This window comes from Zosterops lateralis (assembly GCF_965231275.1).
Source record: "Zosterops lateralis genome assembly, chromosome: 12".
Taxonomy (NCBI): Eukaryota; Metazoa; Chordata; class Aves; order Passeriformes; family Zosteropidae; genus Zosterops; species Zosterops lateralis.
In genome coordinates, this window is record NC_139772.1 from 1,507,692 (window position 1) to 1,530,339 (window position 22,648).

Genomic DNA, 22,648 nt, shown 5'->3' on the forward strand with positions numbered 1-22,648 from the left:
TGTTTGGGGTTATTTTTAGATTTCCTGAAGCTTTTTTCTGCCCTCCCTCCTGCTGTGCTCAGGCTCCCCAGGTGGAACCCCACCTTGACAAACCCCCAGCTTTCCTTTAGAAGATACTGACCGACGCTTCCAGAAAACATCCGAGGGATTTCCTGTTTATTTTGCAAAAATTCTCATTAATATATATTTTTTTTCCCTGTATTTTTTGATTCAATTTCACACGGGCAAAAAAAAAAAAAAAAAAAAAAAAAAAAAATCGCCTTGAAATGGAACCCGCGGTTCAAAAATAGACAAAGAGTCGGTGAGGCAGCAGCCTGGAGGCTGCAGGGCAGGACCTGCCAAGGGGTCCCTGGGGAGCTCTGTCCCTCCTCCAGCCACTCTGTGCCTCCAGGATGCTCCAATCCCTCTGCCTGTGCCACTTGTCCCTGCTCCGGCCACCTTTGGGCACCAGCATCCAATGCTGTGCACACAGCTGCAGAAATCCTGGATTTTTGTGGCGTGGGGCTGTTTTTGGGGTGCCCCTTTGGGTGTTTCCTGGGCTGGGGCAGCCCCAGCCCTGCTCCTCTCCAGGTGTTCCAGGCTGCCCCAGGCACTGTTTACTCCTGCTGTTTAGCCAGGATATTTAATTTCCAGGAGTGTAAGGCAGCTGGGGAGCAGCAGGGTGTGTTTGTACCCCCCTCCCTGTGGGATGAAGCCACCAGTGGCAGCATTCAGGACACTGCAGCAGATATTTTGCTCTGGCTGGGTGCTGCTGGCCCAGAGGTGGAGAGGACCCCAAAAAATGTCCCTGTGAGTGGGGGGACCCCCCCCTCCAGCAGCAGCCACGTCGCCGCCAGCCTCTGTTGACTCACAGTCTCCACCGCCGAGTCCCGGGGCTGAGACCGAGATGCTTTTACAGGCAAAGGCTGAAACGCACAAAATGTTCGACTTGTAAAATATGTAGCGTGAGAAAATAGCCTTTTCTGCTCCTCTCCTCCTCCTCCTGCCCCATCTGCTCGCTTGGAAAGATTCCCACAGCCGGGGGGGGCTCGGCGGGGATGGCACCCACCCCCTGCAGCCCTGCCCGAGCTGAGGGACCATCCCTGGGGGCCAGGAGGGCTCCAGGGGCAGCTCCAGGATGCTCTTGGTCCATGAGCATCCCAAAGTTTCTCTCTCTCCCGTAGACGCGTTTTGGGAAAGGAGCACTGGGTTGTGCATCCTGGAGCTGGGAAATAACGCCTTGGGACATCCTGATGGGCTTGGGGTTCCCAAAACCTCTCCAGAGGGTCCCAGGGAATCCCCCTGCGAGGCCACCCCGCGGCCCCAGGAGGGAGCTGGCCTGGAGCCACGCTTTTCACCTTAATCCATCATTATCTGGGCACATTTCGGATCCTTGCCAAGAGCAAGGTGGGAAGGGGGGGGTTGTGAGCATGCTTTCCCTATTCCCCTGCCATCCTTTTTGCTGCCTGTGTGTAATTAACAGAGTAATTAAAAACAGGATGAGTTAATTGGTATTCATTTATGTGGCAGATGTTTTTAATTGAGATACGAAACAATTTACCTGTTTACATAAACAATAGCAAATGAAGGCTTGTAAAACAGAGAGGGCGCCTATTTTTTTTTTTTTTTTTTTTTTTTTTTGGCTTTTTTTTTGGCTTTTTTTTTTGTTGTTGTTGTTTCGAGGAAAAATCAAACCTATTTTATTTCCATCCCCCACCCCTGGCCACTCCAGCTCAGGGCAAGCGGGAGCTGCTGGCACTGCCTTGGTGGCACTGAGCCAGCTGCTTTGAGTCCCTGAGTGGATGGGTTTAGCTTGAAAAATTGGGATTTTGGGGCTTGGGGTGCATGTAGAGCCTGGCTGCGGGTGCTGCTGTCACATGTGGAGTTGTGCTGTCACTGCCACGCTGCTGGAGGTGGAAGGGGACTGGAGATCTTGGGATTTGCTGGGAGTTGATGGCCCGGAGCTGAGTGAGAGCACTGCTCCTGGGATGTGGCTGCAGCAAACTGGGATGGACCTGATCTGCTTTACCTTGGAATTGTGCTGGTGGGAGGTGTCCCAGCTGGGCCAGGGGCACAGGAGCTGCCTCAGGATGCTCGTGGGAAAGATGGACCTACAGGGGCTCCCCAGGATTGGAGCTGGCTGAATCCTTTAGAAATTGTGCAGAGTTTGATTCATTGGATTCACATTTAAATCTGTGCTGATGAGTGCTGGGTGTGTGGATTGCTCCCTGCTAGGCTGGATCTCCAAAGTGAGCACCTGGGACACCCTGGTGATGGGTGGGCAGCATCTCTCCAGCATCATCATGGAATTGTGGAATGGTTTGGGTTGAGAGGGGCCTTACAGCTCATCTCATTACACTGCCATGGGCAGGGACACCTTCCACTAGTACAGATGGCTCCAAGCCTTGTCCAACCTGGCCTTGGACACTTGCAGGGATCCAGGGCCAGCCACAGGAAATCTGGGCACCTGTGCCAGGGCCTCACCACTTTCACATAGAATAATTCCTTCCCAATATCTCACCTAAACCCACCCCCTGTCAGCATCCCACAGCTGCACTCCTGCTTTCTCCTGCTCCAAGTGCAGCTGGGGATGAACTCCAAACTGCCTGGTGTCACCTTTGTCACCATGGCCCCAGGGAGGGCACCAGGATGGGTGCAGGGGAGGAGAGAGCTGACCCCAAAGGGGGAATCAGGATGGGCGCAGGGGAGGGGGGAGCTGACCCCAAAAAGGGCATTAGGATAGGATGGGTAGAGGGGATGAAGGAGCTGACCCCATAAATGGAATCAGGATGGGCGCAGGGGAGGAAGGAGCTGACCCCAAACAGGGAATCAGGATGGATGGAGGGGAGGAAGGAGCTGATGGTGCTGTGAGGTCCCAGCAGCTCTGCAGGCTGGTGCCCGGCCTCAGGCACTGCACACTCCCAAACCTGCTCCAGCTGGGACAGCTCCGGCCCTGCCATCGCATCGGGGAGTTGTTCTTGGCCCCGGCGGCTGCGGCAGCTGAGGAGCAGGAATGCTTCCCTGCCTTTGTTTCGCAGGCAGCCTGGCTTGGGGAGACGTCGCCTCCAGCATCTGGATTTCATTTGTGGCCATTTGGAGAGCATGAAGGATGCTGGGCGCTGGATTCCCTTTAACCCTTTCTTAGCCCGGGAAGCTTTGCCTGCAGGGAGCTGGAGCTTTCCCCTGGCCACATCCAGGAGGATGAAGCAGCTCTGTGCCTGCTTCACCCCCATCCCTGGGGGATGGAGAGCAGAGCCTGGCCCGGGTGCTCCACACTCATCCCGGAGCTGGTTGCCCAGGGAGGAGAGAGAACCTCAGGATTGTGGCTGGATGGGCTCCCTGGGGCTGTGGGAAACAGCAAAGGCCGGGCTGGGCTGGGCTGGCAGCCAGCCCCTTGTCCCCCCGGCTCCGGGCTGCAGGAGGCCGTGTGCCCACTGGAATGCTCGGCTGTGTGACAGTGTCACCCCAGCGGGGAGCCCGGCCAGGGCAGTGGTGGGGGTTAAACCTGCGGGGTGACAAATGGGGGGCTCGGGGTCACACAGGGGTGTGCGGGGGTCCAGCTGGCCCCCTGGGCAGGGTGGGGAACAGCCGCTCCCGCCAGCCCAGGAGAAAATACTAATCCTTTTATTTTTATATTATTACTTATTCATCTGGGCTGCACAGACCTAATGGAAACCAGATGGAGGAAAACAGACACGGCCCCGAGCGGCTGGGACAAATTACCCCAAAGAGAGAAAAAAATAGAGGGAAAAATAATTCCAGTGGAGTTGGAGTTGTGCTGGAGAATCGCTGTTTGAAGGAGCTGTGGAGAGGCTGCACTTTGCTCCCCAAAACTCTCCTGGAGTTCATCCCATCCTGCAAAGGACCTGGGTTGGTGGCCCAGCCGTGGTTGGGTCCTCTGGACATTCCAAGCTCTTTATTCCATTGGATTTGGGACCGTTTCTGTGCCTGCCTGGCTGTGTTTGGGTTGCAAACACCTCAGGGAAAATTTAAAACTTAAAGGAAAAAAAAAAGAAAACACAAGAAAAACCAGAACCAGGCCCTGTTTCCCTGAGTGCTTGCTCAGCTTCATGGAAACTTTCCTGCTGATGGGAAGATGTGGAAAAGCCGTGTCAGTGCCAGGATGAATGGATCCATGTTTTCCCCTTGGTGTGGGAATGTGCATGGAGTCAGGGCAATGGGGGACTGGAGCTGGGATGGGGATGGTGCCAGGAGTGTGACAAGGACAGGGATGGTGCCAGGGGTGTGACAAGGACAGGGATGGTGCCAGGCATGCAGGCAATGATTTGTGAGATCCAGGTGCTGCAGCTGTGATCCCTCACAGGGTCACACTCTGTGCACACTCAGGGCTCATCCTCTGCTGTCAGAGCTGGATCCTGCTCTGCTGAGGACAGGGGAAGCCTGGAAGGCTGGTGAAGCTTTGCCCAGAGATGGACATTTCCCTGAAAAGGGAAATAAAAGGTGTTTGTTGAAACAAACCATTTATTCTGGCAGGCTCTGTAAGGAACCTGAGGTTTTTGGGGAGAGAGAAGCTGTGCAGTCTTGGGATTTTTCCTGTGGCTGGGGAGGGAGAAGGGAGCAAGGAACGGGGAACTGGAACATGCACATGCAGGAGTTTGCAGCAGTGGACAGAGATGGATATCCAGGGTGCTGGAGCCATCCAGAAGGATCCTGTGTGTGACCAGCAGGGATTTTGACTCCCATCACCATCTCCTTGTGCTCTGTGTGCCTCACAGCCCTGATAGCATCTCTGTGGGGATGAAGCCCTGCTTTGATCCAGCCCGGCCGATGTGCAGTGGCCGGGTTCAATTAATCTCCCACAGTTGCCCTGGATTAAGGATGAATATTGGATTAGTGGTTATCAGCCAGGCCGGGTGGGGACCGTGCTGGGGCACAGAGGGGACCCCATGGCCGGGGGTGACTGTGGTGGCCGTTTCCATCTTTGGCCAGAGCACGGGCACGGTGACAGATCTCCACAGCTGCCAGCACTTGTGGCCACTTGTCACTGCCAGTGTGGCAGCCACGGGGCCCACACCCTGCTGAGGGCTGTGTGCTGGCCCGAGGGGATGGTGCTGCTGGGAATGCACTGCTGGGTGGTTTTGGGGTTGGGAGCACAGGGAGGTGGGAGGGAGGTGATGGTGCCCAGGGGGGTGATGGTGATGGCCAGGAGCTCCATGATTCCTGGATTGCAGGATTTGGCCTTGAAGGGCCACTTGGGTCTGGGGGGGACAGTCACAGGTGGATGTGTGGGTCCTGTTATTGCCACTGCCACTAAACTCTGGCTGTAATGATCCCACAATCTCTGCCAGGGGCTGTGCCAGCCAGGGATGGTGAGGGGTCAGAGGGCAGCAGGAATTCCCAGGATGTGTCAGGAGGGTGCTGTGCTGTGACAGCAGTGATGTGACACAGGCTGGGTTGGCACTGCAGGGGCAGAGCACTCTGTGTCCCTGCACAGGGCTGTGTCCCTGTCCCCACCTCTGTGCAGACAAACAGCAGGTCCATCACCCTCCCCACCACCCTGTGGCACACAGAACACCAGAGTCCTGTTCCTCAAGTTGGGGAGCAGAGATGTCCAGCCCAACCCAAGGTCCCCAAGTGGCCCCTCTTCCCCTGACCCCTGCCTGGCACACCCCACTCACCACCCCGTGCCCTGTTCCCCGTGCAGATAAGGCGGAGAGCGCGGCCGGCACCATGCCCGACTCGCCGGCCGATGTGAAGACGCAGGCTCGCTCCACGCCGCCCGCGATGCCCCCGCCGCCGCCGGCCACTGCCCAGGGAGCCTCGCGCCACCCCTCCTTCACACCCAGCACCAGTGAGTACCCGCTGGGGAGGGGATCTGCCGGCATGGGGATGGGCTGTGCCAGCCTGGGAATGGGATCTGCCAGTGTGGGCATGGGATCTGCCAGCCTGGGGATGTGCCCTGCCAGCCTGAGGATGAGCTGCCCAGCTCCCCTCACCTCCACCTCACACACAGCACCCAGCAGTGTCCTTAGAGCCCAGTGTGGTGCTGGCTGTGACACAGGGTGACATTAGCTGTCCCCAGGCTGGAGACTCTCCTTGGGTGCACGTTCCCAAGGCATGGCTGGAGCATGTTCCTGCAGGGAGCACCGAGGCACTGCCCATGGCCAGTGTGAGGTCACTGGGCACAAGGACACCTTGGGGACAGGGACATCCTGCTCTTCTGCCACCCAGTCACCAAATACTGGCGCAGAGCAGCGCGTGGTTGGAGGATGGTGGGGGTTGGGGGAGTTCCTGTGGATCAGACATGGCCCCATGGTGGGGACACATCTGTCCCTCTGCGTGTGGCACCCAGTGGTGGCAGGGCAGTGTCATGGCCAGCAGCAGTGGCTGGGACCTCCTTGCCCTGCCCAGGCTGTGGCGTGGTGGCATCAGGGGACTCCAGGTGGGAGTTTCAGTCTCTGTAGCTGGACTGGGGACAGCGACCGAATGTGGTGTCCCCAGGCATGTGAGCTCACTGCATCCCTGCAGGGTTTGCACCAGGGATCCGTCACTGGTGTCACTGTCCTGGACAAGGCACACACAGTGCAGGATCCAGACAGGCAGGGGACAAGGCTGGTCCCCTGGCAGGAGTGGCAGTGGCCACTGCCAGTGGCTGTTCCAGTTCTCCTGAGACTTTTCCTGGACATGTGCATGGGTTTTGCTTGTAGCTGTTTCTTGCTCAGTTGAGGAAGAAAAAACCCTAAAACAACCCCTGAGATCCATCCTCTCACACCTGCAGCCTCCAGCCGCGCTTCTGGACAGACTCTCTAGGAATCAGCTCGTGCTCAGCTGTGCTTGGAGGGGGTTTGGGTGTCAATCCCAGCCTTGGGGCTGATGTGGCAGCCCAGGTGTGGCTGGATCTGGGATAAAGGACCAGGAGTGCAGGTGGCCTCTGCACCACGGCTCAGCACAGAGAGGGATTTGGGACACAGGGCTGGGAGTGCAGGCAGCCTTTCTGCCATGGCTCAGCACGGAGCAGGATTTGGGATGCAGGGCCATCACAGCTCAGCATGGAGCAGGGTTTGAGACACAAGGCTGGGGGCATGGAGCAGCTTGGCATGGACACCATGGCATTTTGGTTGTTCTTGGTCTCATTTGGTCCCTATAATGTCAGGACTTTATCAGGCAGCCGAGCATCCACCCCTAAACCCTTCCTGTGACTGCAATGGGACACAGAGACCCAGGTCCCTGGTGGGTCTAGTGGCTTTGCCCATGGCACCTGTGCCCGTGGTGAGGAATGTCCCATGCAGGGCCGAGAGCTGCCCCCTCTGCTCTCTCATCATAGCGTGTTTTATTTTGCTTGCAGATCGAGACGCTGGCCCTCCGACGTTTCTGCCTCGCGGCCGTTTTCATGGTTGCTTGAAATGGTCGATGGTCTGTCTTTGTAAGTAAAATGAAACACCCGCTCTCATGAGAGACCCGAGCGCAGCCTCAGCCCCCCGGGGGTGCTCCCCGTCGCCAGCCCCTCGCCCGTGTGAACCCCAACCCCATCCCGGCCCAGGGACACGTGTGGTGTCCAACTTAGGAACGCACCTGTCACAGGAATAAAGCAGTTGTGGCCGCCGGGTTATTTTCAGCCCCCGTTCAGCGGGCGCTGCCCGGCCGGAGAGCGAGCAGGAGCCCCCAGAGCAGGCAGGGCTGGCAGGACAGGGCAGCACGGCACCCCCAGGTCAGTGCCATCCCAGCGGGGACAGGCGCGGGCGTGCGCGGGACCGCAGGGTGACACACGGCAGGACAGGGGTGATGTGTGTTATCACTGGGTGATGCGTGTTGTCACTGGGTGATGTATGTTGTCATCTGCACCATCAGGACATGGGTGATGTGTGTTGTCACTGGGTGATGTGTGTTGTCACCTGCACCGTCGGGACATGGGTGATGTGTGTTGTGATTGGGTGACGCGTGTTGTCACCTGCAGTGTTAGGACATGGCTGATGCATATTGTCACCTGTGTGGCAGGGACATAGGTAATGCATGTTGTCACCTGTGCCATCGGGACATGGGTGATGCATATTGTCATTGGGTAATGTGTGTTGTCACTGGGTGATGCATGTTGTCACCTGTGTGGCAGGGACATGGGTGACGCCTGTTGTCACCGAGTAATGTGTGTTGTCATTGGGTGATATGTGTTGTCACCCGCGCTGTCAGGACAGGGGTGATGCATGTTGTCACCCTTGCTGTTGGGACATGGGTGACACCTGTTGTCATTGGGTTATGTGTGTTGTCACCTGCACTGTTGGGACATGGGTGATGCGTATTGTCACCCGTGTGGCAGAGACATAGGTAATGGATGTTGTCACCTGTGCCATTGGGACACGGGTGATGCCTGTTGTCACTGGGTGATGCGTGTTGTCACCTGTGCTGTCGGGACATGGGTGACACCTGTTGTCATCCACACTGTCGGGATATGGGTGACACGTGCTGTCACCCGTGGTAGCTGGGAAAAAGGTCCCTGTGGTTCATGGGGCTGGTACAGGAGAGAGGAGTTTGTCACTCTCATGGTTGGTACCCCAAATTATCCCCCTGGATCTCCCAGTGTGAGGTGTTCAGGCAGCTCCTGTCCTTCCTGACTGGGCAGTGGGGACAGAGGTGGCAACGTGCTGCAAGCCAGCCTGGACTCCATGGGAAATGGCTCATGGATTCTCTCTGGGAGCACTGAGCAGCTCTCAGAGGGGCAGGATGGAGCCCCTTCCCTTGGCTCCTTGAGGAGCTGGATCAGCCCCTCACTGCTCTGGGGGATGCTCTGCATCCCCTCCTTCCCCACACCCCCCACAGCACCGGGGCCAGTCCAGGATGCAGCCCCAGGGATTCACCAGCATCCTAAAGCCTTCCAGGGGGTGCCAGCCCCACATTTCCCAGCAGGACACTTCAGTCCTACCCTCCCAGCCTCACCCCCAGGTACCAGGACACAGCCACCCTCTCTGACCTCCCGTTCCCTGTCTCCCCAGTGATGAACGGGAGCAGCCACTCACCGACCGCCATCAATGGGGCTCCGTCCACCCCCAACGGGTTCAGCAACGGGCCAGCCACCTCCTCCAGCGCCTCCCTGTCCACCCACCAGCTCCCCCCGGCCTGTGGGGCCCGCCAGCTCTCCAAGCTCAAGCGCTTCCTCACCACCCTGCAGCAGTTTGGGAACGACATCTCCCCCGAGATCGGGGAGCGGGTGCGCACCCTCGTCCTGGGGCTCGTGGTACGTCCCTGGGGCCAGCCACGGGGTCCCCTCCATCTGAGCATCCTGTGGTTTTCTTTTGGGGATGGAGATGATGCCAAAAAAGGGAAAGAGGGCCCTGGATTGATCTAAATCCTGGAGAAAAGGGGGTTGTTTTCCCAGCATCTCCTGGGATCTGCACAGCCAGTGCAGGGTTGGTCCTGGCTGCTGGCATCGCCCAGTGGAGCCTGGAGTGTGGTTTTCCCTTGAATGTGGTTTTCCTGTGAGCCTGGCAGAGGAGCAGGAATGAGGGAGGAACATCCCCCAGGGGTGTGGGGTGCTGAGCCCGGGCTGTCCCCACAGAACTCCACCCTCACCATTGAGGAGTTTCACGCCAAGCTCCAAGAGGCCACCAACTTCCCACTGCGACCCTTCGTCATCCCCTTCCTCAAGGTGAGTCTCTGGCCTGGGCAGGGTGGGATTCATGGGACCAATTCAAGCACAGGGGATTTAGGGGTGGCTTTGGGGCTGGCAGCTGCCTGTGGGTTTGCCCGTGTGCCCCCCACACGTGTGGAGTCATGCAGGGCCAAGGCTGGTTGCAATAAAGTTAAGGGTCGGCTCAGCTGGTTGCCATTTGCAATTCGTTAAAAATTCCCTTTTTTTTTTTATTTGCCTTTTAATGTCTCACTGACTCTGCAGTGTCACCCTGCACCAGCACTGCCAGCAGATGTTTGAGCCCGGTGTCCCCTGTCCCTTGTTAGCAAAGGAATAATTAAAAGTGCAAAAATAGCCCCTAAAAATAGCACCTCTGCTTCCAAGCCTCCCCAGAGCAGAGGTCCATGAGTGGAGGTCTGTGCTTATCACAGGAATCTGCTGGAGTGGTTTGCTCCAGGCTGAGCTGGAAGGGGACAGCAGAGCCCCCTCCCCTGCTGTCCAGTTTGCCGGGTTTTTGGGATCCATGGGAGCAGGGAAAGGTGAACTCGCAGGCCGGGGCAGGCACTGTGGCCCTGTGGCTCCAGGCAGGCTGGGATCCATCCCCGCTGTCCCTGTGCCAAGAGCGCCGGCCGCCCTGGCACCCCGCTCCCAGCTGTTCCCACCGCCCGCTCCAGATGTTTCTCATTATCCTAACTGCAACCAGCCGGCCTCGGCGTGCTTCCCAGACTGGGGACTCGCTGTTTTTGTGGGATTCCTCCCTCCTCGGCCAGGGAAGGGAAGGGGAGGGAGGGTCCAGCCCTGCTCACCACAACTGCAGCTCCGGCTCGGGCGCTAACGTGTCCCACAGATGGGATTTGGCCGTGGCTCAGCTGCCTAAGGCAAAATCCAGGGCTGGCAGCCAGAGAACTGGGCAAAAGGGGATTCTGCTGCTTAATTCCTGCTGCTCCTGGGGCTGCAGCGCCGTGGGGGGACACAGTGGGTGGGTGGGAGGGGGTTCACAGCTGATCCTTACAGCTGTGGGTGCCATATGGGCTGGGGGTCCCATAGGTGCAGTCCCCAGGGAGCAGTGGTGGGGACAGGGTGGCCCAGGTGGCTGAGCTGGCCCAGGAGTGATGCCGGGATGCAGGAGGGCTCTGTTGAAGCTGTGTCTGAACCCTGTGGGGTGTCACACATGTCACCCAAAAGCCCACCTGGGAATGCTGCTGGCATCCCAAGGTATCCTGGGGAAAGGGAGCAGGACCCCAAAGGAAAGGCCCTCCCTCACACCCCCTGCCCATGGTGAGCTGGGGGCAAGGTCAGGCTGCTCTGGGAGAGCTGCAGGGCCATGGACAGCACTGTCCCCCACCCCTGCAGGCCAACCTGCCGCTGCTGCAGCGGGAGCTGCTGCACTGTGCCCGCATGGCCAAGCAGACCCCGGCCCAGTACCTGGCCCAGCACGAGCAGCTGCTGCTGGACGCCAACGCCTCCTCTCCCATCGACTCCTCCGAGCTGCTCCTGGAGGTGGGCGAGAGCGGCAAGAGGAGGACGCCAGACAGGTGCCGGCACGGGAGGGCATGTGGGATTTTTCAGGGGCACATCCCTGAAAATGGGAGGTTGTTCTGGAGGGGGCCCAATGGGGACTGACCTCCTCTCCTCTGGCCAGGACCAAAGAGAACGGTTTGGACCGAGACCCCCTGCACCCCGAGCACCTCAGCAAGCGGCCGTGCACCATGAGCCCAGCGCAGCGCTACAGCCCCAGCAACGGGCTGAGCCACCCCCCGAACGGGCTGGGACACCCCCCCGCCGGCCCGGCCCTGCCCCAGCACTACCGCCTGGAGGACATGGCCATGGCACACCACTACCGGGACTCCTACCGCCACCTCGACCCCCGGGAGCTCCGGGAGCGCCAGCGGCCCGCCGGTGAGCCCTGCTGGCCCCGTGTGCAGGGGGGAATGGGGCTGGGATCCCCCTGAAAGGAGAGGGGTCCTGCAGGGGGACTGACCCCTCTGACCCCTCTGACCCCGCTGACCCCTCTGACCCCGCTGACCCCACTGACCCCACTGACCCCACTCTGCTCTGGCCTTGCAGCCGTGCACGGAACGCGGCAGGAGGAGGTGATCGACCACCGGCTCACGGACCGGGAGTGGGCGGAGGAGTGGAAACACCTCAACAACGTACGTGATGTCCCTGTACCATCCTCTGTGTGTGTGGCACTCCATTCTGCCCTCCATCCCCACCGTGTCCCTCCCGGGGCTTTTCTCCCGAGCCTCCTCTGCTGCCACAACCAGCATGGCACTCTGGGGCTGGCACAGCCTGGCATAGCCCCAATCCTCCAGCCCAGTACTGGGCACAGCATCCCTCCCCATCCCTGCTGTTGTCCCCACAGCTGCTGAACTGCATCATGGACATGGTGGAGAAGACGCGGCGGTCGCTGACGGTGCTGCGGCGGTGCCAGGAGGCCGATCGCGAGGAGCTCAACCACTGGATCCGGCGCTACAGCGACGCCGAGGACATGAAGAAAGGCAGCCCCCCGTCCGCACGGCCCCACAACTCCTCCTCCTCCTCCTCTGCCACCGCCGAGGCTCCCCAGTTAGGTACTGACCCCCGGGGCCGGGGGCTGCCCCTGTCACCTCTCCGGGCTGCCGGGGGTCTGGCGCTGCCGGTGGGTGCATTCCGAGGGGACGGCACCTCCTAAAGCCATAACCTCTCTCTCCTTTGGCAGACGCTCACCGGGACTTCGCGCCAAGGCCGCTCTCTGGGTACATGCCCGAGGAGATCTGGAGGAAGGCTGGTGAGTGTGGGGTCTGTCCCGGCTCCCCTCACCGGGATGCCTGGGGCACAGGAGGAATTTGGGGTGGTTTAACAGGAATGGGAGGGATGCTGGGGCACTGGGACACCCCAGCCACGCTCGGCTGCTGCCTTCCAGAAGAAGCCGTGAACGAGGTGAAGCGCCAGGCCATGTCCGAGCTGCAGAAGGCCGTGTCGGACGCCGAGCGCAAAGCCCACGAGCTGATCACCACCGAGCGCGCCAAGATGGAGCGAGCCCTGGCCGAGGCCAAGCGCCAGGCGTCCGAGGATGCCCTCACCGTCATCAACCAGCAGGAGGACTCCAGCGAGGTGGGGATGGGTTGGTGGTGGTGCTGGGGTGCGGCAATTGAGGTTGCGGCATCTGCGTGCGAGAGTGCGGATGGGAGCCTCAGGGAGCACCGTGGGATGGGAGGAGAGGGGAATTCCTGAACCCAGGTGGGGATGCAGGGTGTGAGGAATGATGGGATGCATGGTCCTTGATGTGGATGCAGTCTAGGATGATGTGCGTGGCCTGGGATGTTGTGAATGGTCCAGGGTAGGGTTGTATGGTCTGGGATTAGAGGGGCCTGGTTCAGAGTAGGGGAGCACAGTCCAGAATGGGTGTGCCTGGTGCAATATGGAAATACACAGTCTGGCATGGATGTACCCATTCTGGGATGGATGTGCACAGACTGGGATAGATGTGCACATTCTGGGTTGGTGTACATGGTCCAGGACAGGGGTGCACAGTCAGGGATGGATGTGCACAGTGTGGGATGGATATACATGGTCCAGTGCAGGGGTGCACAGTCTGGGATGGATGTGCATGATCCAGGACAGGAGTGCATGGTCTGGGATGGATGTGCATGGTCTGGGATGGTGTACATGGTCCAGGACAGGGGTACACGGTCTGGGATGGATCTGCACATTCTAGGATAATATAAATGGTCCAGCACAGGGGTGCACAGTCTGGGATGGATGTGCATGGTCTGGGATGATGGAGTGCCCAGTCCTGGGTGCACAGTCCATCCCAGGGGTGCACACTCCAGAGCTGAGACCACATTCCCCATTCCCACAGAGCTGCTGGAACTGCGGTCGCAAGGCCAGCGAGACGTGCAGCGGCTGCAACACCGCGCGCTACTGCGGCTCCTTCTGCCAGCACAAGGATTGGGAGAAACACCACCACGTCTGCGGGCAGACTCTGCAGGGGCTGCCGGGCCCCGCCGCCCCCGGGCCGGGCCAGCCCGACGGGGTGCCCGCCATGGCCAGCAGCCCCAGCGAGGCGGGCTCGGTGGCCGCGTCCCGAGCCGGCACTCCGGCCACGCCGGCGCCGCTGGACAGCGCGTCCCGCTGAGGCTGGGCCCACCAAGGACTGCACCCTGTGCAATTTTCCTCAGCTACCTGACTTGTGTGACCTCCGAAACGACCTCTCTAGCTCTCACAACTAATCCTCACGGATCCTCAAACTGGGCTTTAAGTGGAGTTAAGGCAAATACCGGTCTCTGTTCTTTCTTCAGTCTTTGTTTTGGCTTTTTTTTTTTTTTTTTTTTTTTGTCGGTTGGTTTTCTGTCGGTTGGGGGATTGTGGTTTTGGGATTTTTTTGGGTTTTTTGGCTGGTTATTTTTTTTTTTTTCCTTTTTGGATGAGGGATTTGGCTCCAGCCTCACCACGCAGTGCTGTGGGGAGAGACCAGCCTGATCCCATCCCCACCAAGGGCCTCACTTGGAGGAGGAAAGAACCTTCTTTTCTTCACCTCTCTCTTCCTATATTTTTTTTTTCTTTTTACCTTTTTTTTTTCTTTTGTAAAAAAAAAAAAATAAAGAAAATAAAAAAGAAAACGTCGGACTCTTTGGCTTTAAGTAAGAAATTGTAAAAAAGGAAAAAAAAAAAAAAAAGAAAAAAAAAAAAGAAAGAAAAATCCAAAAACCAGACGACGCGTGACGGACGCTCACCTGTAACTACCTTGCTAGCTAGCCAAGAACAGACCAGACTCACCTCTGCTCCAAAGGAAATCCAAAACCAAGGAAGATCCAAACGTCTCTCCACTGCCAAAGTTCGTTTCGTTCTGTTGTCGCTTCCTTCCCCCTCCCCACAAGGATGGATGGACACGCCCCTGGGGCTTTAAAGAATTTCTATTAAAATAAAGCAAAAAAAAAAAAAAAAAAAGGAAAAAAGGTGTTTTTTTACTAAAAACCCCAACCCCCAAAGTGTGGGAGGGGGAGATGGGGCTGAGAACCACAGCTGGAGCTGGCACATCTCTACCTCTGCCCACCACCGCCCTGGAAAAGGAGAACAAAAAGGAGATTTAAAAAAAAAAAAAAAAAAAAAAAAGAATAATTTAAAAAAAGAATAAAAAAAAAAAGGGGAATTAAAAGATGGATATTGGGTTTCTCCCTCCCTGAAGCCGTCGGGGGATCCCTCCCCATCCCTTCACTGCCAGGCTGCTCCCACACCCCGCGCTGGATTTGTTTCACAAGGATTTTTAAGAGGAAAAAGGAAAAAAAAAGAAAAGGAAAGGAAAAAAGGAACGCTGCCTCCTTCCTGGCCGAGGACGATGTGGATTCTTTGGGATTCTTGCCTCGCTGGAGCGGCACGGAGGACGGAAGTGCAATAGGGGAAAGTCCGAGCTCCGAGCGGAGGCAGCAGTGCTGTGCCCTAATGTGAATGTAAATAGTGTCTGCAGAGGTCCAAAAATGAATAATAATAATAATACTGCTAGTGATGATAATAATAAGAGACGTTTGCCAAATAAAGGATGAGGAGGAAGCGTGGAGCTGTGGCGCTGGCCGGAGCGAGGCCTGGCACCGGGAGGAGCTGGAGTTTTTCCACATTTACAAAACCCATCCTGTGTGTTTTCCGTAGGGGAGGAAGAGGAGGGAAGGGATTGGGGCCTGGGCTGGGCCACAGCAGAGCTTGGGACACGCCAAGGGTGATGTCACTGGCCCTGTGCCACTGGCACCCAGCCCTGCTGGGGGTTCTGTGCACCCCAAGGCCTTGGTGTGTCCCCCTGGGAGGGTTCTGTGCACCCCAAGGCCTTGGTGTGTCCCCTGGGAGGGTTCTGTGCACCCCAAGGCCTTGGTGAGTTCCCTTGGGAGGGTTCTGTGCACCCCAAGATCTCTCTGGACCCTCCCAGGGTTTTTCTGAGGTCTCGGTGCATCCTCCCAGGAGGTTTCTGTGCACCCCAACACCTTGATGCATCCTCCTGGGAAGGTTCTGTGCACCCCAAGGTCTTGGTCCATCTCCCCCAGGGGGTTCTGTGCACCCCAAGGTCTTGGTCCATCTCCCCCAGGGGGTTCTGTGCACCCCAAGGTCTTGGTCCATCTCCCCCAGGGGGTTCTGTGCACCCCAAGGTCTTGGTGCATCCCCCTGGGAGGGTTCTGTGCACCCCAAAATCTTGGTCCATAACCTTGGATGAGTTCTGTGTACCCTAAGAACCTTCCTGGGGTGTTTCTGTGCACTCTGAGATCTCTCTGGATCCTACCAGGGTTTTTCTGAGGTCTCGGTGCATCCCCCCAGGAGGTTTCTTTGCATCCTCCTGGGAAAGTTTTGTGCACCCCAAGGTTTTGGTCCATGCCCCCCAGGGGGTTCCTGTGCACCCCAAGGTCTTGATGCATCCTCCTGGGTGGGTTCTGTGCACCCCAAAATCTTGGTGCATCACCTTGGAGGGTTCTGTGCATCCCAAGACCTTGATGCATCCTCCTGGGAAGGTTCTGTGCACCCCAAGGTCTTGGTGCATCCCCCCCAGGGGGTTCCTGTGCACCCCAAGGTCTTGGCCCAACCCCTGGGTTGTTTCCGTGCCCCCCAGACCTCGGTGCAGCCCCTGGGTGGTTTCTGTGCCCCCCCAGCCCTGGGAGCTTTGCCGGGTGCCCCTCCTGTGACTGTTCACTTTATTTATGGTGTGACATATGTAATATTGTCTATTTTTCTTACGTTTCCTGAGAAGAGGTAATATATAAGAGTATTGCAGATGCCCCTGCTCGCCCGGGTGTCCGGCCTGTCCCCTCCTGTCCCCTCCTGTCCCCGCCTGTCCCCGGCCCTGCTCCTGCCGGGGCTCTGCCTCTCTACCTCCACCTCGCCGGGAAACCTGCGGGTGAGAGCAATTCCACAGGGACTGCTCTCCTTTCCACTCCGCTCCCTGCTGGTTTGCTTTTTTGGATTTTTTTTTTTTATTATTATTATTTTTTAATTTTTTTTTTTTTTTTTTTTTAATAAGAATAAAACTGCCCTACAGAACCTTGCATTGAAACCAAAAGCCGAGGGAGGGGACGGGTGGCACAGCCTCAGCGAGCAGCCAAAACCAGAACAGACAGCTTTAAATGCGAGATTTCCCAAAAAAAAAAAAAAATTAAAAATATTTGTGCTGCGGGGAGGACGGAGCGGCCGCAGGGCTGCAGTGATGCTCTGGTGGTGCTGTGGGTGCTTCCCCTGGGGGTTTGCTCCAAAATGATGTTGTTGGGGTGTGTTTTGGGCCAAGGGACGTGTGCCACGGGTTGTGTCCCTTTGGTGGCTTGGTGGCACCTTGGAGATGGCAGTGGATGAGCAGTGTGGTGGTGGCACAGGGACAGGGGCTGTGGGGACACTGGGGGCCACATCAGGCCCCCCTGGCTGCTCACAGCTCTCGGGTTTCCTGCTCCCATCACGGCTGGGCCAGGGGGACGGGGTTGGGGACACGGGGACAGCGTGTCCCGGGTCCCCGTGGGATGGCAGAGCCCAGGGCACCGGGGGCTGGGGAGGTGGCAGGAGGGATGTGGCTCTCTGGTGACAACCACAGCACCGGGGTTCCCTCTCCAGCCCCTTCCTCACGCTCCCAACCCCAAATCGCAGCTGAAACCAAAGTGTCACACCCAGGCGAGGCTGCAGTGGGGGTCCCACACCTGCCTGGCTTTTGCTCCATCACTGCCAGAGCCCCCCGAACTCCCCCTGCAGCATCTCCTCCTCTTCTTCCTCCTCTTCCTCCTCCTCCTCCTGGGGTTGCTGGGGTCCCCCCTTCCTCCTCCTGGGGCTGCTGGGGTCCCCCCTTCCTCCTCCTGGGGTTCCTCTCTGGACCCCAGTGGCTCTGAGGCTGGGGACAAGATGCCACTGTGTTCCCAGGCACTGTGATGGGGTGTCCCTGGGGGTTCCTCCGATGTCACCAAACGCCACCGGGAGGGAGGTCGTGCCAATGTCCCCTGTCCCTCCTGGCTGCGACAGCATCGCCTCCCTGACCCTGTGCGGGGCTGAGCAGGCTGAGCATCCCTGGGATGGGGACACCGGCTGAGGCCTGCCCTGCCCTGCCAGCCCTGGGATGGGGACACCGGCTGTGCCCTGCCCTGCCAGCCCTGGAATGGGGACACCAGGCCATGGGGGGCTCTGAGGGCCAGGCTGGGGTGTGGGGCCAGCCCAGAGAGATGATGTGGTAGGACTTTCCTTCGGCATGCTGTCCCCCCTTTGCTGTTCCCCGCTTTCTCTTTAAGTGTACTGTATGTTTGACCTGTGAAAGATGTAAACTTTATGATTCAGGTTATGTCTGTTCTTAACTCTGTATCTGTGTAATAAAGACAATTTAATATCAAACAGAGGCTCCATAGCCTGGGCTTGTGCTGGGTGACCTCGTCCCCCATTCCTGGCAGTGCTTTGCACTCTGTGCTCCCAGTCCTGGCTCAGGGGGTTCATTACAGCCCTGGGGAGGGGTGGGGGGAACCCAGGTGTGACTCCACAGCCCTGGGGCCGCTCATTGCAAAGGAGGGGTGTCCCTGGTGGGGGCAACTCAGGTGTATCCCCAGGGCACTCAAAGGGGTGTATCCCACCTGCTGCTGCTGCACCCTTGGGCTGCCCCCCTGCTCCCCCTATACCGCCAGCCGGCTGCAGCCCCCGGCACCACCAGCGGGGTGGGTGCACTGGGAAGGGCGGGGTATCACCCATATCACCCCCAGCTGAACGTCGGTGCCAGGTCTCGAACCCGCGGCCCCCGCCGCTCCCGCCGCCCCTCCCACCATCACCGGGCGGCGGGCGGAGGGGGCGTGGCCAGGCGCGCGCCCCCAGCCCTGATTGGCCGCTGATGTGTGAAAGTGGCGCGCGGGGCGGGGCCCGGCTCGTGGTGGCGGGAGAGCCGCACGTGGTGGGCGCTCGCGCGGGGCCGCGCGCAGCATGTTCGGGGCCCGGGGCAGGTGCGTGCGGGGCCTCGGACCGGCCTCGGTTCGGGCACGGCTCGGGCACGGCTCGGCCTCGGACCGGCACGGCTCAGCCTCGGACCGGCACGGCTCGGCTACAGCTCCACTGGCTGCAGCGGAGCCGCCTTTCCGCTCCCGGGTGGGAGAGCTCGTTCTCTTGGGTAGAAGGGCGTGTCCCTCCGTGAGCCCCTCGGGGGTGGGGAGGGTGCGGCTCTGCTCTCGCCGCTCCCGGCTGTTTTTTCTCTGCTCTGCTGGTGGCCGTGTCCTCCTTTTTTCCCTTCCCTACCCGCCCGCCTTGTGGCCCTGGGGGGTTATTCCCGTTTAGGGCCGTTGCTTCCAGGTCCTCTCTGCAGCCCCCATGAGCTGGAAACCGACTCGGTGTAAACTGGAGACTTTTTGGTTGCGCTTTGCACTTCTGGGGTTTTGCTGCACAGAGAACCGGCTGCATTAATGTTCCCTTTTCACCCTTTTGCTGGAAACGCCCTGCCAGCCTTTACCTGGCTGAGGGGGTGCTTTAGCTTGTACGTTAAATGGCTGTTGGCTCAAAGCCCTTTTGCCCCTTGTCCCGCCCAGTCCTCTCTTCCTGGACACTTCGGAGATCTGGTGGCAGGACCCACCCTCCCTGCAGGCCGAGGCAGCGTCCTGGGACGTGACGGAGGTGGCAGCGGTGTGTAAAGCAGCAGATGAGGGCTCGGATCCGAGCCCTCAGGAGGAAAACAGCACAGAGGAGCAAGATGTTCAGGATGTTCAGGACCCGGTGAGTGCCCTGCCTGGATGGGGAACCGGTTTTCCCTGGTGCCCGAAGGAAAATGGGGAAGTTTTTACACCGGGGGTGTCTCTGCTCCCTGTGTGCTGCTCGTGCAATTCTTGGTTTGGGGTTCAGGAGCTGGAGGCCATCAAAGCCAAACTGCGGGAAATAGAGAAGGAGGATGAGAGGTTGAAGGAGCTGCAGTTGGAAGCTGAGAACCACCTGTTCATGAGCTCAGAAGCAGGTATGGGTTGTCCCTCCCCAGGGACACCTCTGAGGCACAGGGTGACAATTGCAGCCAGTATTTGGCTCTGCCTCTCTGGGCACCTGGGACTGCACACATAAGGTGGATGAGGGGGGTCCCAAGATTGGTGTGATGCTAATGCACATTCTATCAGCTCTTACCTCCTACCTGTGTGGGCTCATGTGTAATAAATTAATTTAATTGCATTTAATTCAATCACATAATTGAGTACCAACAGCCCCAGAAGAAGAGTCACTGTCAAAAGGGGCAAGGGGGTGGAAGAGGAGGAGGAGGCAGCAGTGTGAGGATTTGGATACCCCTGGATGTGACCAGGGGTCTGAGGAGCTTTGCAGTGTGTCAGCTCAGGGCTGGCTGTGCTGGGAACAGACAGATGTCCCTCTGTGCATGACAAATCCCTCCTCTCCACAGCTCTCTTCCCTCTGACAACCAAGGAGAAGATGGAGGTTGACCAGCGTTCCATCTACGTGGGCAATGTAAGTGTGAGCCCCTGGCACTGCTCTGTGCCCAGCTGGGTGTGGGTCCCAAACCCCTGGAGTGGGGCCCACCTTTCCCCACCCCAAAACCTGCCTGTCCCCATCCCAAGTGTTTCTCCTTAGCCCAGCCTGAGAATGAGGCTCATTATCTGCCACTTGTAGCTCATCAGCTCCCCAAAAGCCCCCTGGAAGCTGTGGGTTGTGTGGAGTTGCCTGTTCCCTCAAAACAGGGCAGGTTCTCTCTTGAGTTCCTGTTCCAGGTGTGAGCACAGCTGGGAGGCTTCCCTGACCCTCAGGAGAGGCTGGGCTGTGCTGGGAGGTGTGAGTGGGGCCAGCTGGGCCCTTTGCCTGCCCTGGGTGGGGTGTGGATCCCTCACCCAGGAGCTGAGGGTTGGGGCTGTCCTTGCAGGTGGATTACGGGGGCACAGCAGAGGAGCTGGAGTCTCACTTCAACAGCTGTGGGCAGATCAACCGCGTCACCATCCTCTGTGACAAGTTCTCGGGCCACCCCAAAGGGTCAGTGCTGTGTGCAGGGGAGGGCTGGGGGTCTGCAGGGTGTCCCTGGGGCTGTGCTCACACTGTCCCTCACAGCTATGCCTACATCGAGTTCGAGGAGCAGAGCTCTGTGAAGGCAGCCGTGGAGCTGGACGAGAGCGTGTTCAGGGGCCGTGTCATCAAGGTGAGAGCTGGGGGATGCCCTGGGGGGCTGCTCCTCCCTATTCCCAACCCTGCCTGCTTGGGGTTGTGCTAAATCCCAGCTCCAACAGCCCCTTCCCACCCTCCAGGTGCTGCCCAAGAGGACCAACATGCCCGGGATCAGCAGCACCGACCGCGGCGGGTACCGGGGCTATTTCCACGCCCGGGGAGGGCTGGGCCGCTGGGGAGGATACTACGGGCAGCACCCCAGGGTGCGGGGGAGGACCTTCAGGTGAGTCTCCGGGCACGGGAGGCTGCTCAGGTGTGGATTAAGATGGGATTCCCGGCTCCCCCCGCTTGGCTTTACCCCTCCCACCTTGGCATGGGAAGGATCGCTTGGAAATTTGGAGTTGTCACCTTGTCCCTGCAGGAATTTGGGGTGGGCATTGCAAATTTGGACTTGTCACCTTGTCCCTGCAGGAATTTGGGGGAGTGATGGGTGGGCATTGCAAATTTGGAGGTGTCACCTTGTCCCTGCAGGAATTTGGGGTGGGCATTGCAAATTTGGAGGTGTCACCTTGTCCCTGCAGGAATTTGGGGGAGTGATGGGTGGGCATTGCAAATTTGGAGGTGTCACCTTGTCCCTGCAGGAATTTGGGGAGTTTTGGGGTGGGCATTGCAAATTTGGACTTATCACCTTGTCCCTGCAGGAATTTGGGGGAGTGGTGGGGTGGGCATTGCAAATTTGGAGGTGTCACCTTGTCCCTGCAGGAATTTGGGGTGGGCATTGCAAATTTGGAGGTGTCACCTTGTCCCTGCAGGAATTTGGGGGAGTGGTGGGGTGGGCATTGCAAATTTGGAGGTGTTACCTTGTCCCTGCAGGAATTTGGGAGAGTTTTGGGGTGGGCATTGCAAATTTGGAGGTGTCACCTTGTTCCTGCAGGAATTTGGGGAGTGATGGGGTGGGCTTTGCTCTCCCAGCCTGACCAGTCCCAGAGCTGACCAGTCCCTGGCTTTGGGGCTCCCCTGATTTTGGGGGTGCAGCCCAGGGTAGCTGTGCAGGAGGGGGGAATCCCAGCCCTTGGAAGGATCCCAGTGCTTCAGGATGTTGGTTTTGTTCCTGTTTAGGGGTCGGGCAAGGCTGCTGCCTTGGTATTTTCCATACTAGAGAAGACTGGACTTGCCTGGTGATGCCCATGGGACTGAAACGAGGAGATGGGATTGGAGAGATTTAAAAATATGCCTACCCAAGCCAAAAACCAGATTAATTTTAAAAATGCCATCTGCCTGGCTGTGAGGATTACTGGTGAGCCTTGTGCTGGGCTGCAGGAGGGAAGATGGGACCTGCTCCATCCTGCCAGCATCCCAAGAGAGCTCATCCCACCTCAGCTCTGCCCAGGGGATTGTGTTTGCACGGAGAAGAGGTTTATTCCAGAGAACCTTGTCCTGGGAAAGGAAGAGCTCCCCCAGCCCATCAAGTCTCCTCTTTATCCCATGGAAAAGGCTGTCCTGGAGGGTTTGGTTTGGCTCCTGGCTGGCTGGGTGTCCTCCATGCCACTGCTTGGCCATGAACCTCCCTCAGCTCTTCCTACAGCAGCTGGATGATGCTTTCTCTTCTTCCAAGATCCTAAAGACTGTTTCCTTTCCCAAATCAATGGAGAAAGTTTTGGGTTGCAGCTCCAGATCTGATTGCTGGGGAGCTTTTCCTTCATCAGCCCTAAGGATGTGACCTGAAGTGGTTTGGGTCTGGATTTTAGCTCGCTGTGTTTGTACATCCAGGACAGGGAAAAAGCATCCCTTGTTTCTCTGGGATCCTCTCTATCTCTCTGGTAGTTAATCAAGACCTGGGTGTCACAAAACCCTTCCTCTTTTTTATTTTGGATGTCAGCAAAACCTCTCTTCCCTCCCTCCTGCTTTTATTCCAAGCTCCAGGGGTCAAAGGGAGCTGGCAACTCCTCATTTGACTTTATTTCTTCCAGTAGCAGCATTACAGAATCACCTTCACTGCTGCAAATTTTGTCTCTCTATTCCCATCACCATATTCCTGCTCTG

The 22,648-nt window shown here is 58.1% G+C and overlaps 2 protein-coding genes across 5 annotated transcripts in view; both read left to right on the forward strand.

The window, feature by feature from the left end:
- Positions 1 to 14,243, forward strand: part of CBFA2T3 (CBFA2/RUNX1 partner transcriptional co-repressor 3) — a 26,131-nt gene extending 11,888 nt beyond the window's left edge. For 2 of the 4 annotated variants that reach the window (XM_083870450.1, XM_083870447.1), the window contains exons 2-12: positions 5,645 to 5,791; positions 7,286 to 7,363; positions 8,925 to 9,166; positions 9,488 to 9,577; positions 10,913 to 11,094; positions 11,202 to 11,458; positions 11,627 to 11,712; positions 11,925 to 12,132; positions 12,261 to 12,329; positions 12,465 to 12,655; positions 13,404 to 14,243. In XM_083870450.1, the coding sequence (XP_083726576.1) occupies positions 5,671 to 5,791; positions 7,286 to 7,363; positions 8,925 to 9,166; positions 9,488 to 9,577; positions 10,913 to 11,094; positions 11,202 to 11,458; positions 11,627 to 11,712; positions 11,925 to 12,132; positions 12,261 to 12,329; positions 12,465 to 12,655; positions 13,404 to 13,679 (1,800 nt within the window). In that variant the 5' untranslated portion in view covers positions 5,645 to 5,670 and the 3' untranslated portion in view covers positions 13,680 to 14,243. The remainder of the gene's footprint in view (positions 1 to 5,644; positions 5,792 to 7,285; positions 7,364 to 8,924; positions 9,167 to 9,487; positions 9,578 to 10,912; positions 11,095 to 11,201; positions 11,459 to 11,626; positions 11,713 to 11,924; positions 12,133 to 12,260; positions 12,330 to 12,464; positions 12,656 to 13,403) is intronic. The other 2 variants (XM_083870448.1, XM_083870449.1) reach the window with 2 other exon arrangements.
- Positions 14,244 to 18,451: 4,208 nt separating this feature from the next.
- Positions 18,452 to 21,764, forward strand: PABPN1L (PABPN1 like, cytoplasmic; the record flags this gene model as incomplete). Its single annotated transcript, XM_083869935.1, has 8 exons — positions 18,452 to 18,471; positions 19,048 to 19,231; positions 19,358 to 19,466; positions 19,896 to 19,960; positions 20,370 to 20,476; positions 20,552 to 20,639; positions 20,746 to 20,888; positions 21,725 to 21,764. The coding sequence occupies 8 exons, from the start codon at positions 18,452 to 18,454 to the stop codon at positions 21,762 to 21,764; spliced, it is 756 nt and encodes a 251-aa protein (XP_083726061.1).
- Positions 21,765 to 22,648: the final 884 nt, after the last annotated feature.